General features: G+C 39.8%; 1 protein-coding gene across 3 annotated transcripts in view; it reads right to left on the bottom strand.

Annotated features, from left to right (window-relative positions):
* The window catches only part of npepps (aminopeptidase puromycin sensitive), a 159,106-nt gene that overhangs the window by 56,669 nt on the left and 85,991 nt on the right, over window positions 1–16,446 (bottom strand). For all 3 annotated transcript variants that reach the window (XM_055656842.1, XM_055656843.1, XM_055656844.1), the window contains 4 exons: window positions 10,876–11,040; window positions 7,360–7,464; window positions 1,914–1,974; window positions 666–775 (listed from right to left, as the gene is read on the bottom strand). In XM_055656842.1, the coding sequence (XP_055512817.1) occupies window positions 666–775; window positions 1,914–1,974; window positions 7,360–7,464; window positions 10,876–11,040 (441 nt within the window). The remainder of the gene's footprint in view (window positions 1–665; window positions 776–1,913; window positions 1,975–7,359; window positions 7,465–10,875; window positions 11,041–16,446) is intronic.

Here is a 16,446-nt window from a genome sequence, read left to right as displayed (position 1 = left end):
TACAAACTTTCCGTATCAGAGTATGTGTGTTAAAATGGAAGCAAATCAGCCTTGCATTCCTCCCACAAGCTTGGAGGCTTATTCTTCTATATGTTAGTTCCTCACATCCTATTGTGTTCCAATATCCTGTTAAATTTCTTTAGACTTAACAGCTCTAGAAACTGCATCCCGACCAGGACGTTGGACCCAACTTGTCCAAACGCCACCTTCCCAGAAATGGTGAAGCAAGGAACTGCACATGTTGGACAACAAAAATGAATGTAAAGGGTCCCAACCTGAAACATCGCCTATCCATGCTCTCGAGATGCTGCCTGACCCACTAAATTATTCCTGTACTTTGCATCCTTCATCTTCCCCCTCCAAAAATGGTCCCAGTAAATCAGAAATTGATATCCCTCCCTCCTTCAAACCATGCAATAATCTGACCTAGTCATTTATTCCTTTAGTCAATAGCAACAGCACTAATTGAGAGATTACAACCTTGAGGTCCTGCTTTTTAATTTTCTACCAAGCTCCCAATGTTCAGATCGCAGGACCTCAACCACCACTGTCATACAAGTTTACCTTCGTCCAAGTTTCTATAATTCCATAACCCATTCCTACTCTCAATATAGTTAAGGTGTATATATATATATATATAAATACAACGTGATTAATTAACTCACCTGCTTTTCTTCAACATAAATGAGAGGAAACCCCATCTGTTTTGTCCATGAGCTCATTATAGCATTAATAGGCTTTCCACTGGCTTGTTCTAAAGAGCTCCAAAGATCCTCTGTAAAAAATGGGGGGAAAAAAAAAAAATCATTTCATAAAGTGCGGTCCATGTGCCCCTTTCAAAAATTCAAATCTACAACTAAATTCTAGATGCTAACAGAAATATAAAATTCAGGCCAATAGACCAATGAAGAATGAAAAGATGAGTTGTCCATTTTAATACCCAAATGGCAAACAAAAAGAAAACTTACGAGTCACAGGGTCATACAGCATGGAAACCGGCCCTTTTACCCAACTCTACCTCATATACCTCCACTGACAGCTTTTCATATATTCACCACATTCAAAAAAAGTTGCCCAGGTTCCTATTAAATCTTTCCCCTAAATCTATGTCCTCTGGTTCTTGATTCCCCTGCCCCAGGTAAAATACTGTGCATTCACCCTTTCAATTCCCTTCATGATTTTATACACCTCCATGATTAGCCCCTTAGCATCCCGCACTCCAAGAAATAACTGCACTCTAACTTGCTCAATCCCTCCCTGTAGCTCGAGTCCTCAAGTCATGGCAACATCCTCTTAAATCTTCTCTGCACTATTTTCAGCTTCATAAGTTCTAAGAGCAGAATAAGGCCATTCTGCCGATCAAGTCTACTCCATCATTCAATTATGGCTGATCTATCTTTCCCTCTCAACCACATTCACTTGCCTTTGCCCCGTAACCCCCGACACCATTACCAATCAAAATGTGTCAATTTCCTCCTTAAAAATATCCATTGTCGGCTTTCACAGCTATCTGTGGCAATGAATTCCACAGATTCATAACCCTCTGACTAAAGAAGCTTAATGACATCCTTCCTATAGCAGGGTAACTAAAACTAAACAATACTCCAAAATAACACAACTAGGTAAAGGCCATTTGGGTCCAAGCCTGCTCTATCATTCAATAGTATCAAGGCTGTACTAAAGCACCATTCTCTGCCCTCTCTCATTTTAAACAATGGGCAAAATGAAATTAGTTTACTCAACACTGGAATATAACTTTTGTTTCTAAACAGTTTACTTTTCAAATTGGCACTATGTATTGAGCTAAATAATCACTGCTGGGAAATGCAGCACCTTCTAATGTGGGCATAGTGGTCACGTTCTCCTGGGTTAGTGGGACAATGTCAATGAGTGTTACGTTGAATACTCCTTACCTGTTGCTGCATTTCTATTTTGAAATGTCGTCAAGTATACGTGCATTCCTTTCCTGAAATCCTGTAAAGAGGCATATTTTTTTAAATACAATTAGCTAATCAATAAAGGCAATGAACACAAGATAGCATCCTAACCCATAAATGGAATCAAATAATAAATCATGACATGATCCCTTTTAAAATCAAATTATTCTAACACACACAAACAAATTATAAATCAAGAGCAAACTGCAGTCTTGCTTGCCTCTTCCATGAACTATTTCATTATTTTTGTGTCAACATATTCTTACTAATCAAACTTGGAATATACCCGATTCTCACTGTAACCTATCAATAACTGTTTGTATGGTCTGGGGTTAAATCAACAGCATTGTACCAAAATAACTAAAAATCTACTCAGAAGAACTTAGTTGTTGGCTAAATAGTTTAAAATTTGAGGATTTTTTGTTTTGATGATGGAAGAGAAAAGGAAGTCTAGTCAGTCATACATCTATCAGAACTATTAGATAGATCATCTATTTTTTTTTTAATGGAATTTGCATGACATGGTTCCTTGCCCATCTCATCCTTCCTGATTTCTGAAGGGATGTGGGGGAAACCCAGTCCCCTATCCCACCAAATGTCAAAAAGAGTCTGGTCATTCACGAGGTTTGATGCTGAAACAAATGCTTCTGCACCCACCATCAATGACCATAGCTACGGACTACTGTGCTTTGATTAGCCTGAAAATATTGTTTGCAATTTTTTTGTACAAACATGTTAAACATTTGCAACGATTTTAAAAAGGAGTTGTAACCCATTTAATTCTAAATGGATTATTTCTTCCATTCCAAAATAGGTGATGGAGAACTGTTATGTAATTATGTCAAACATTTGCATTTTTATCTCTCAGGCACTTATTTCTAGGCTAATGAAGAAAAAAAAAAACGAGGCAAGATAAAATCCAATGTGTTTTAACGCAGCCTGTTATCTTAATTTTAAAGCGTGCCACTTTTATGGCAATATTATATATTTTTAACTAAAAAAAAAAATATTTAATTGTGAAAGTTCTTAAATGTTACAGTGCCCTCCATAATGTTTGGGACAAAGACTCATCATTTATTTATTTGCGTCTGTACTCCTCAATTTGAGATTTGTAATAGAAAACAAATCACATGGTTAAAGTGTACATTATCAGATTTAAATAAAAGCCATTTTTATACATTTTGGTTTCACCATATAAATACAGCTGTGTTTATACCTAGTCCCCCCATTTTAGAGCACCATGTTTGGGACACATGGCTTCACATGTGTTTGTAATTGCTCAGGTGTGTTTAATTGCCTCCTTCATGCAGGTATAAGAGAGCTCTCAGCACCTAGTCTTTCCTCCAGACTTTCCATCACCTTTGGAAACTTTTTTTGCTGTTCCTCAACATAAGGACTGAAATTGTGCCAATGAAAGTCAAAGAAGCCATTATGAGACTGAGAAACAAGAATTAAACTGTTAGAGACATCTGCCAAACCTTAGGCTTACCAAAATCAACTGTTTGGAACATCGTTAAAAAAGAGAGCACTGGTGAGCTTACTAATCGCAAAAGGACTGGCAGGCCAAGGAAGACCTCCTCAGCTGATGACAGAATTCTCTCTATAATAAAGAAAAACGCCCAAACACCTGTCCGACAGATCCAAAATACTCTTTAGGAGTCAGGTGTGGATTTGTCAATGACCACTGTCCACAGAAGCTTTACCCACAAAAATACAGAGGCTACACTGCGAGATGTAAACCACTGACTGGTTAGCCGTAAAAATAGGATGGCCGGGTTACAGTTTGTCAAGAAGTACTTAAAAGAGCAACCACAGTTCTGGAAAAAGGTCTTGTGGACAGATGAGACAAAGATTAACTTATATCAGAGTGATAGCAAGAGCAAAGTATGGAGGAGAGAAGGAACTGCCCAAGATCCAAAGCATACCACCTCATCTGTGAAACACGGTGGTGGGGGTGTTATGGCCTGGGCATGTATGGCTGCTGAAGGTACTGGCTCACTTATCTTCATTGATGATACAACTGCTGATGGTAGTAGCATAATGAATTCTGAAGTGTATAGACACTTCCTACATATCATGTTCAAACAAATGCCTCAAAACTCATTGGCCGGCGGTTCATTCTACAGCAAGACAATGATCCCAAACATACTGCTAAAGCAGCAAAGGAGTTTTTCAAAGCTAAAAAATGGTCAATTCTTGAGTGGCCAAGTCAATCATCTAATCTGAAACCCGTTGAGCATGCTGAACAGAAAATCTGAAGGTGACTAGCCCCCAAAACAAGCATTAGCTAAAGATGGCTGCTACATCTGGTGATGTCCATCTGGTGAATTGCAGACTTCAAGCAGTCATTGTATGCAAAGGATATGCAACAAAATACTAAACATGACTACTTTCATTTACATGACATTGATTCAGATTCAGATTCAACTTTAATTGTCATTGTCAGTGTACAGTACAGAGACAACGAATTGCTGTGTCCCAAACATTATGGTATGGTGCCCTGAAATGGGGGGGGGGGGGGGGGGGTATGTATAAAACACTGCTATAATTTCTACATGGTGAAACCAAAATGTATAAAAATGGCTTATATTAAAATCTGACAATGTGCACTTTAACCACATATGATTTTTTTCTATTACAAATCTGAAATTGTGGCGTACAGAGGCATATAAATAAATGATGGGTCTTTATCCCAAACATTAGGGAGGGCACTGTATGGTTCAAAATGTTTTCTTGTTTAAAATTCTGCAAAAACAACAGCCAAGGAAAATGGAAAGAATTGTAACTTGACCTTGAAGGGTTTATTTTTTTCCTCAGCCCTCTGCCATGACTTGCAGATATACTCAGAGTTGTTATGAACTCCTGCACAAGGCCTGATGCAACTGGGCCCACCTACGTGAAGTAGGACATGAAGATCTTATTATGAAACTTTCAGGTTCAAGTATCTCATCATATATCTTGATGCCCACATGCCTGGACTATGTAAACATCTGATAAGGTCAAGGGGATGATCTGTGCTTTTTCTTTCATACAAATTTTGCATTGTAATAGACTGCAAAATAGTTTCTGTAACCTTGCCAGATCTAAAGAACACTGACATCAAGATTAATGATCCGGAAACATATTTTTCTTATGTACTCTGCAGAAATGTATATAATGATTACAAATTCATTCAAATTGAGGCCCACGAGAGGAAGATGACGAAGTATGAAGTGCTGGTCATAGACTGCCGTAAGCAGGGCTGGAAGGCAAGGCGTATGCCCATCGAGGTTGGCTGCAGAGGTTTTGCAGGGCAATCGCTCTACAAAGCCTTGAGTGCACTGGGCATCAACGGAGTGGCGAGGAGAAGAGCCATCAAGAACACCACAGAGGCAGTGGAGAAGGCCTCAAGATGGCTCTGGATCAGGAGAGGGGGAGGAGCAAATGCCACCTGAACACAAGTCGTGGTCTGATCAACCACGGCTGGGTCGCCTGGGCGAGGGTGTCTGATGTTGAAAGACCCGAAACACCCAACGACCCCAGGTTACATCACTGATGATGTGTTCAGGAGCATCAATAGATGTATTTTTATCAATCAATACTCCCTTCTGCACCCCTCCTGCTTCCTTGTCCCAATTCTAGAACAAGTGGCAAGATGCTGCATAACTTAAGGTTGTGGGCAAAGGGGGTTTGTGAATGAACACGGCTCGGAGCCTACAGCCATGGTTTACATAAAAGCCCGGCACCAGTCTAGCAATGCATGCAAAAGCTACCGTAATAGAACCGTGTTTCTCCTACAAACCCTATAAAACATTAAAGTTTTAAAACTGATAACAATACAAGACATTTCAACACTGACCCAATATGGTGAAATTTAATTGTTTCATTAATATAATGAAATATTTTAAGGTAGACAAAAATGCTGGAGAAACTCAGCGGGCCGAAACATTGCCTATTTCCTTCGCTCCATAGATGCTGCTGAACCTGCTGAGTTCCTCCAGCATATTTGTCTACCTTCGATTTTCCAGCATCTGCAGTTCCTTCTTAAACATTAAATATTTGAAATTCTTTTGTAATTCCACTTCTATTAATAATGCTGCAGTTTGAGTATTGTCATGAAGTAACTGATGGCATTAATGCCGCCTTGTAATATGTGACTTAAGAACGCAGAAAAGCAGTAACGGTGGTTGTTAGTATTAGAGGAGAGATTTCAATCTTCGCGTTTTAACAAAGGCTTCAAATGTACTGCAAACTTTTGTATTGCAACAATTTTGTATTGCAACAAAAGCTTTTCACTGTACCTCGGTACTAAACTGAACTAAACTGTATTTCTTTCATAATATCCAAGCACTTATTAAATTTCAGCCAGTGATCACCTCCTGGTATCCCTTGTTCACATCTTCCATCCCCACCCACCCAAAAAGAGACAATCAGATTCTGATTCAAACTTGTGCTCTGATGTGGAGCAGCTGAATAGCTGGAATCTCAGTTCTTACAGGTGTAATACATTTACACCTACAATCAAATTATGACAAAGAAATATACACACAAAACACTAGACATAAACAATAGGATTAAATGGAAAGAAAAAAAAAAGACAGGTTAATACTGCAGGGATAAGCCCTTCATCAGAATGCAGTCCTGGTGAACCACTTACACCCCATAGATTAAGTTGCTTTTTTTCCCCACTCTACAGTGAGAGATTGTCCCACACATGTAGTTCCAGAATTTTCTGTATTTGCACTCTTTCATTTGACCTTTTATGTCGTAAGAATGAAAAATAAAACATTTATTTGGCATCTTTCAAGACAGTAGGATGTTCCGCAACACTTTATGACAAACGAGTTACTTGTAAAGCCTCGTCATTGTTGTGATTTGGGGAAATATGTTTGCAGTCAGTTTGCATGCAGCAAGCTGCCAACAATAATAACAGTGAGATAAGGACCAGCTCATCCATTTTAGGTACTGCACAAGATGATAGGAAAAATATCCTGCTTTTATTCACTCATAGCAGAGTGTTTGGCAGACATGCTATATTCAAAGGATGGCCCCTTCAGACCCTGCAACTGATCATTGGTAACACTGTGGGGTATTACCCTGGGTTTGTATAGTCTCTGGAACTGGGTGTGAGGCCACAATGAGCCAACTCAGGCACGAACGCTGCTCATTCAGACATAGCTAACATCTAAAAGAGTAATGGGGAGGTAGAGATATAAAAATAGCTGGGACAAATGCAAACACACCTCACTCCCAGGCCAGGCTACTGTATATATTGATCACTTAAATAGTTATCCTTGCTGCAATATTAATATCTAATTGCCAGCTTACGAACAAACATCAAAACAAGCTGCATTTTTGAACTCTTGCGAAGCTCAATCTGTTTAAACATGGAAGCACAAATCACTGTAACACTTATCACTAAGTTATGCTTAAAGAATCTTACCACATCACCAATGTAATTGTGCAGCATTCGAATTACTGATGCTCCTTTGCTATAAGAAATTGCATCAAATATTTCATCCACTTCTGCCGGATGCCCTACTGCGACCTTTAAAATAAATACATCTCTTAACGTTGGTTAAAAGGAAGAATATCGTCAATAGTGGAAGTAAATTCATTCTACATATGAAAATATGAATACCAACTAAGTGTTATGCAATTTTAAAAATTGGGCGTGTCAGGTTTACACTCCAATTCTTATTCTTAAGCAGCTTGAGTTTATATATTGCCTTGCAGGACCTCAAGACATTCGAGGCCACATCCTAATAAACCACTTCTGCACTGTCTCCAAAGTTTCCACTTCCGTCCTGAAACAGAGACCACAACTACACAACACTCCAAATGCAGCCTAACCAAAGTTTTATAGAACTACAAGACTTCCTAGAGTCATAGAGTCATACAGTGTGGAAACAGGCCCTTCGGCCCAACTCGCCAATAATGTCCCTGCCTCACTAGTCCCACCTGCCTGCGCTGGATCCATGTACCTGTCCAACTGTTTCTTAAACAATGGGATAGTCCCAGCCTCAACTATCTCCTCTGGCAGCTTGTTCCATACACCCACCGTGTGAACTGTGTGAAAAAGTTACCCATCAGATTCCTATTGAATCTTTTCCCCTTTCACCTTGAACCTATGTCCTCTGGTCCTCATCCTCCTACGCTGCAAGGAATGGAGACCCATCCTACTTAACCTCTCCCTATAGTTCACACCCTCTAGTCCTGGCAACATCCTCGTAAATCTTTTCTGATCCCTTTCAAGCTTAACAATATCTTTCCTATAACATGGTGCCCAGAACTGAACGCAATATTCTAAATGCGGTCTCACCAACATCTTATACAACTGCAACATCACCTCCCAACGTCTATACTCAATACTCTGACTGTTGAAGGCCAAAGTGCCAAAAGCCTTTTTGACCACCTTATCCACCTGCGACTCGACCTTCAAGGAACCATGCACCTGTACTCCTAGATCCCTCTGTTCTACATGTCCCAGGGGCCTACCATTTACTGTGTCCCAAAATGCAACACCTCACACTTCTCTGTATTAAATGCCATCAACCATTCCTCCACCCACCTGGCCAATCGCTCCAGATCCTGCTGCAATCGTTCACAACCTTCACGATCTGCAAAACCACTAACTTTTGTATCATCCTACTTTTATATTTACATTTGATTCCATGACCGATGAAGGCAAGCATAGCATTGTGCCTCCTTTACCAAGGTGAGGAGGGAACGATTTAATTGGAACCTGATGGATTTTTTTTGTTACACAAAGGGTGGTGGGTGTATGGAACGAGCTGCCGGAGGAGGTAGTTGAGACAGTTGCTAGCACAATGCACAAGAAGCATTCAGTCATGGATAGGATAGGTTTAGAGAGATATGACCCACTCAGGCAGATAGGACTGGTGTAGATGGGGTATGTTGATTGACAAGGGCAAGTTGGCCTGGAAAGTAGGATGCTAAAGACAGGCCTGTTTCCACACCATATAAATCTATGTCCTCCAGGTGCTGCTGTGACAAGCGCCCTGAACAGTAGTGCATCTCCCCAACATATGCATACATCTCTATCGTGCTGACACATTTATATTCTTCATTATAATGACGAACCAGGGATTTATTCCAATTTAAAAAAATATCTGCCAGAGATCCAAGTGTTTTATCTCACGTTAAAGGATTAATGGAAAGAAGGGAAATGAAGCAAAGCATTCAGGAAGAGTATAAACCCCACATTCCAAGTTTATGTTTTCATTCTAAATTCTTGTGTCTCCATTTACTTTCTATATATTATTTCCATGCTTCCTCTTGTGATATTGCTGCATGAACTCAATGTTGTTACAGGGGATCTTTGGAATTCAGAATGAAAAATAATTGACCGCAAGTAGACCAAGTTAGCTGGTGTTTTATTGATTGTGTTTTCTTTTGTCTGTGGAATGTATCCCTGCATAAAACAAACCCAATGTTTAGTTTGAACAGCAAAGATACTTGACTTAGTTAATGGTTCAGTCCAGTACCATGACTAGCTTGAGGGGCATCAACAGAATCATGATAGAGCAGCTTGTGTGCAAAGAAAAAACATTCTTAAAAGCTTTCCATTCAGTTTAAGCAATATCATAGAAATGGGGGGGTGACTGAGCAAATTATTTTAGTTCCGAGCAACAATAATGTCACTATTTAATCTCCCATATGCCGATACATTTAACCTCATCCACAGAGATGATTTCAGGCAAAGCTTAATAGTACCAATGCAGCGCTGACTCAATTAGTGATCATACACTTAACAAAACTCAGATGTGTGTCAGAATAGTTAAACCTATTATTAATTGGCTGTGTTTTGTCTTTAGCATCCTACTTTCCAGGCTAATTAATATTTCAGCAAGGGCACCAATTTGGCAGAGGAAATAATTGATGAGAAAAATGTAATAATGTCTGAAAAACTATCTTCCAAATTAAATTCCCCATCACAAGCTCCATATCTCAATTTAATTAATTACATCAATGTTACACAGCAGAATGCACTGTCAGACTGCTTCCAAAACAGTTGAAAGACGGTGGCTTGCACCATTTTGGGAGTTTTGGCCTGAAGAATAGCTGAACAAAATAACAAATTAGTAGGATAAACCCACTAAATCTGCTGCATATCTTTCTGGGACATCTAAAACATTGCACTGTGTCCCTGGGCCAGGAATTTAACCAGGATTCTTATATCCAATTGCTATTTAGGGACTTTTACTGGAAAGTACATAACAATGCTGACTGAAAGATCCTCATTTTCGGGACAATCCCAATATCAATAATTTTGCAAGCGGACCAGATTGTCTTCATTACCTTGGCCAACAGAACAACCAGTTATGAACTGCAAGGGCTGTTGATGCCCACTGAATTGAACAAGAGAGAAAACAAATTACAGGGATAATTAGCTTAAATATAAAGTTTAGTTTAGATTTGAGATATAGCATGAAACAGGCCCTTCTGCCCACATTAACCATCAATCTCATATTCACACTAGTTCTACATTATCCCACTTTCCCAATCATATCTTGCATACAAGATGAAAATATAACAGAGGCTGATTAATCTACTAACCCACACCTCTTTACGATGTGCCAAGAAATCTGAGCACCTAGAGGAAACCCATGTGGTCACAGGGAGAACATGCAAACTCCACACAGACAGCATCCACAATCAGGATTGAACCTGGGCTCTCTTAACGCTGTGAGGCAGCAGATCTAACGCTGTGCCGCACAGGTAGAAAGTCATTTAAAAATATGAATGCAAACACATTGATTTCATGAAACAAAGTTAAATTATACAAAGCGTAGAAAACGATTCTGAACAAATATTGTTCATTTGAAAAACTTTAAAGCCCATGTTGCAAAACATATGTTCATGGCTTGGTGTGGATTACAGCAACAGACCATTACTGGCATTTCCAGAGAACTTGAAAGGAGGAGAACAGGCTTACCTCAATTGGATGGCTGCTGTCAAGGGCATCAAGTTCTAGTGCTCGTGCGTAGTCAACCGATACAAACTGGGTCCAGATATCATATTCTGGGAAGCAGTGATCAACACACAGATACTCAATCCAGGAAGCAAAGCCTTCATTTAACCACAGATGTGTCCACCACTCCTGCAATCACAGATATGCTATTTGAATACACTTGCTTACATTTAAAATACAGCTCAAATTTTAAGTAACCTTTCCAAAGAAAATATGGCCACAAAACGCTTCCAATTTTGCATCCAAGACATGACTTGTGCGGGGTTTGTTTTGCTCAAATTTGAGTTTGTGCCCAAGTCGTGTTTTTTTTTTTTTTTTAAAGGCTTGGACTCTTGCAGAAAATATTTTTAAATTACTGAAAACTTTCCATGCTCTTAAAACATGGAAAACAAAGCTGCCAACAACTATCTAAGCCTGCATGCTGTTCTCCCCTGCTGGGAAATTCACAGCCCATAAAATAGCATGCATCTTGCTGGTTGTGCTGGCTATAATCTATGGATGAGTATATCAGACCAACAGTCGTGGTTGCCTTGAGCTACTCAGGACAAATCTGGTAAACCAATATTTATTGGCCTTGACATGCATATTCATTTTAGACCATAAGCAATGCATTTGTGGATTTTCCAATGTTGTTCCGGGAACCTGCTGTTTAGTAATCTCTACACAATTAATTGTGGCCATATTCCCTTTCATCCCAATGACACAATGCCCAGAATGGTAAAGGCCAATACTCATTGATTCACCATTGCCCTTGCATATTCTTGTATTGAACACAATGTTGTGATCTTTATTTCCCAATTGCTGATGTACTCTAAATAATTCAACCATAAATGTGTCCACCACTGCTGCAGTCACAGATATTGCACTTGGAATACACTTGCTTAAATTTAAAATACAGCATAAATTTTAAGTAACCTTTCCAAAGATAATATTATGGCCACAAAACTCTTCCAATTTTCCATTTATCCACTCCAAATAATTGTTGTTCATTTCACCACGACCCTTTCCAGAACTGCATACATTCTGAAATGGCTTCATCACCTCTGACAACATGCATGACCACTTCTTTTTGTACACCTTGAAATAAAATTAGCCAAAATGACTGCCTTTTCCATCCCTCTGAACTATTGACAGAAATGCAAGTTTATCTTAACTTCAATGTTTGATGGGCTTCAAGATACTGAGAGCTGAACAATTTTCCTTCTGATACTTTCTGCCTTAACACATGCCCAGGGTGTCTTTTGGTTCTAAAGCTAGAAATAATATTTTGCTAAAAGTCACTAAAGTTCTCCTCACCCATCTCCAATTCAGCAAAAATTTGATCGTTCTATGATAATTCTTCAAAATACTTCCTTCTTTCCTTCCACATTTCAGCATCTACTAACTGAAGCGAGGCACCAATACATGACATTTCTTGGATCAAGAAATCCCGATTTAGCTGAGACAGAATAGCGTTGCAGCAGTTTCTGTCGTTGCAGATCCCTGGAGCAACGTAGCGTTTGATTCTGACCTCAGGAGTTGCATTTTCTCCCTCATGACTCCATTCATTTCCTGGTTTTATCCCACATACCAAAGACATCCTGATAGATTAAATGGCTATGGTAAATGTGCCTTAATGCAGGAATGAAGAGGGGAAAGTCAGCGGCTATGTGCGAGGAAATAAACTGATGGGCTTCAGGGGAAGAGGATAAGGAAGGAATGAGACTAATGGGGACAACTGTATTGCATAGAAACATAGAAAATAAGTACAGGAGTAGGCTATTTGACCCTTCGAGGCAGCACGGCCATTGGCTAATCATCCAAAATCAGTACCCTGTTCCTGCTTTCTTCCCATTTCCCTTGATTCCGTTCGCCTTAAGAGCTATATCTAACTCTCTTGAATACATCAGACCGGATGGGTTTAAAGCATCTTTCCAAGTCAGTTCTCAAAGGAATAAGAGATCGACAAAAGCAATGCTCCCCATCCATAATTAAGCGATCCAAAAATAATCCTATCTGGATTTCAGTCAATCTGTCAACATTGACAAATCTAATTGTTGATTTATACATGGTGCAACCTGGCAACTCTTAACATCTTGACTCTACAAACATTAAGAAATTAGATGAAATAAGATTAAAAAGGACGCGACTACAACTTGAATCCAATTTCTGGAACCGATAAATGAATTTGGAACGCGAGCTGCAGCAGGTTTGAGAGAAGGGGACTGCACCAAACTTGCTTCACCGCACCACCCTGTAGTGAGGAACAAAGCCTTGAAAACAAGCAGCACTCGTCAAGATTTAGAGGATCTCAGTTGTTCCTTGTAATAGCCAATTCATATAAGCAAGTGCAAACCAAAAAAGAGAGCATCTGTATGCACCTTTCAATATGAAGACATACACAGAATATTTATATTTGCTTTTCCACTCAATGCCTTCTATCACGTCTAATAAAGACAATTAATTTTTTGCCAAACTGTAAAAATCTCAAAAATAAAACTACTTCTTCCCTCTTTGATTATAGTTATATGATAGATAAAAGCATATAACACCTGTCATTTGATTAGTCATCAGGATATCAAATATGCCAGTAAAATAAATGACATCAGAAGTTAAAAAAAATTCAAGTGGAAATCTCAGTCGTACAAAAGGAAAATGTAAAATCGAGAAACCCATCCAAAATTTAGAGTCAGTGTCATATAGTAGAGAAACAGGGTGTTGGCCTAACTACACCATGCCAACCAAGATAGAGGTTGAATAAAATAGGTCTTTATTCTCTGGAGCGCAGAAGGTTAAGGGGGGGACTTGATAGAGTCTTTAAAAATGATGAGAGAGATAGACAGAGTTGACGTGGATAAGCTTTTCCCATTGAGAGTAGGGAAGATTCAAACAAGAGGACATGACTTCAGAATCAAGGGACAGAAGTTTAGGGGTAACACGAGGGGGAACTTCTTTACTCAGAGAGTGGTAGCTGTGTGGAATGAGCTTCCAGTGGAAGTGGTGGAGGCAGGTTCGATTTTATCATTTAAAAATAAATTGGATAGGTATATGGATGGGAAAGGAATGGAGGGTTATGGTCTGAGTGCAGGTAGATGGGACTAGGGGAAAATAATTGTTCGGCACAGACTTGTAGGGCCGAGATGGCCTGTTTCCGTGCTGTAATTGTTATATGGTTATAAGATGCCCCATGTACACTAGTCCAACCTTCCCCCGTTTGGCCCATATCCCTCTAAACCTTTCCTATCCATGTACCTGTCCAAATGTTTCACAAAGCTGTTACAGTACGTGCTTCAACTACTCCTCTGGAAACTTTTTCCATGTACCCACCACTCCCTCTTTGTGGAAAACACTGTCCCTCAGGTTCTTATTAAATCTTTCCATTCTCATCTGAAACCTTTGTCCTCTGGTTCCCCTACTCTGGGTAAAAGACACCTCTATAAGATCCCTCAGCCTCCCTTGCTCCAAGAAATAAAGTCCTAGCCTGCCTAACCTCTCAATAGCTCAGGCCCTCAAGTCTTGACAACATCCTCATAAAGGGCCTGTCCCATGAGTATGCGACTCCATGCGGCAAGCACGACCTAACGTGGTCGCTTGAGCCGTACAGCGTCGCGGGCCCGGTCCCACTTCGATCGCCGGAGCCGTATGGAGTTGAGTGGAGCTGGTCTCCGAAAAACTGACTGCGTTCAAAAACTCCTCCACGCGGCCCATGCTTCCGGTTTGGTCACGCTTGCCGCATGCAGGTCGCATGCTCGTGGGACAGGCCCATAAGTCTTCCCAGCACTCTTTCCAACTTAGTGAAATGCTTCATATAGCAGGGTGACAATACTCCAATTAACCCATTTTTGTTTGAAAGCAAAAAAGCTGAAAACATTCAATGGTCTGACAGCGTCTGTAGGGAAAAATAAATTTCAGGTCAAAGGCTCTTCATTCAGAACTGGGAAAAGTGATAAAATATTATGCATTTCAGATTTTGTTTTTTTTGGTTCAGCTTGCCTTACTGAAAACGACACAATAGCCTGAGAGCTAGTAACGCTAAGGACTGCTTCCATTAATGACTAGGCAATTTCATGATATTGCACATCAATAAACAAGTCAACTATTAAGTTAGAGTGGGGAGATCAAATCCAATTGCAAATTCTGCATTAAGTATAAATCACATAAAAGTGAAATTTTCGTTTTTGGTGGTGAAGCAGGAGTGCGAGGAGAATATGGAGAGGAGGAAAATATTGAAACTTTGTATCTCAGTGACACACAAATTATTGAATAATTATCTCCCGACAGCACCAAATTTTGGGATTTAATGGTAAAGTACAAGGGCACGAGAAGGAAAAAAAGCAGCCAAAAAAAGTCCATAAGGGAACAAAAAGAAAAGGACATGAAAATAATTCTGAAAGCTTACTCACAAAGAGAAGTCTATCAACAACACCCATTGAGAGGCAGACAAGTCTGCACTGCCAGCCAAGTTTAGTTTCTTTCTCCTTGGCCTAAATTGTTTTTCCAAGTCATCACTCACATTTTTACTGCAGATGCACACAGCCAAGCATTCTAACACTGTCATAGTGGTTACAGATAACACAGCACTGCATAAATACTGTAGTTTTTAAGTGTAAACCAAACCTAAAAATGCTTCTGTTCAGCAGCTTAAAGTCTCAGACAGACACAAAGGCAGCTGGAATTTATAAAATCAGTTACATCATGCAGCTTGCAACTTATCGCTGGAATTCAGACCAGACAATGGGATTTAAATCAAGAAAATACATTGACTAGCATCACAGTTGACAAGAAGAATCAGATATGTATTAAATGAATAAATGGATAACACAAGCACACCAGGAGGTAGTAGGCCATCAAGCCTGCCCCACCATTTAATATGGGTACAAGAGCAGAGAGGCAGGAGGGTGTAAAATGAGGGTAGAAGCAATAGGTAGCAAGGTGAAAAGTAAAAGTGGCAGGCAGACAAAACCAGGGCAAAAATCAAAAAGGGCCACTTCTCAACATAATTGTATAAGGAGTAAGAGAGTTGTAAAAACAAGCCTGAAGGCTTTGTGTCTCAATGCAAGGAGTATTCGTAATAAGGTGGATGAGTTGAACGTGCAGATAACCATTAATGATTATGATATAGTTGGGATCACGGCGACATGGCTCCAGGGTGACCAAGGCTGGGAGCTGAACATCCAGGGATATTCAATATTCAGGAGGGATAGAGAGAAAGGAAAAGGAGGTGGGGTAGCGTTGCTGGTTAGAGGGGAGATTAACGCAATGGAAAGGAAGGACATTAGTTTGGAGGATGTGGAATCGGTATGGGTAGAGCTGCGAAACACTAAGGGGCAGAAAACGCTGGTGGGTGTTGTGTACAGGCCACCTAACAGTAGTAGTGAAGTTGGAGATGGTATCAAACAGGAAATTAGAAATGCGTGCGACAAAGGCAAAGCAGTTATAATGGGTGACTTCAGTCTACATATAGATTGGGTGAATCAAATTGGCAGGGGTGCTGAGGAAGAGGATTTCTTGGAATGTATGCGGGATAGTTATCTAAATCAACATGTGGAGGAACCA

This window comes from Leucoraja erinacea, chromosome 27 (assembly GCF_028641065.1).
Source record: "Leucoraja erinacea ecotype New England chromosome 27, Leri_hhj_1, whole genome shotgun sequence".
NCBI lineage: Eukaryota > Metazoa > Chordata > Chondrichthyes > Rajiformes > Rajidae > Leucoraja > Leucoraja erinaceus.
This window is presented reverse-complemented; position numbering and strand designations above follow the sequence as displayed.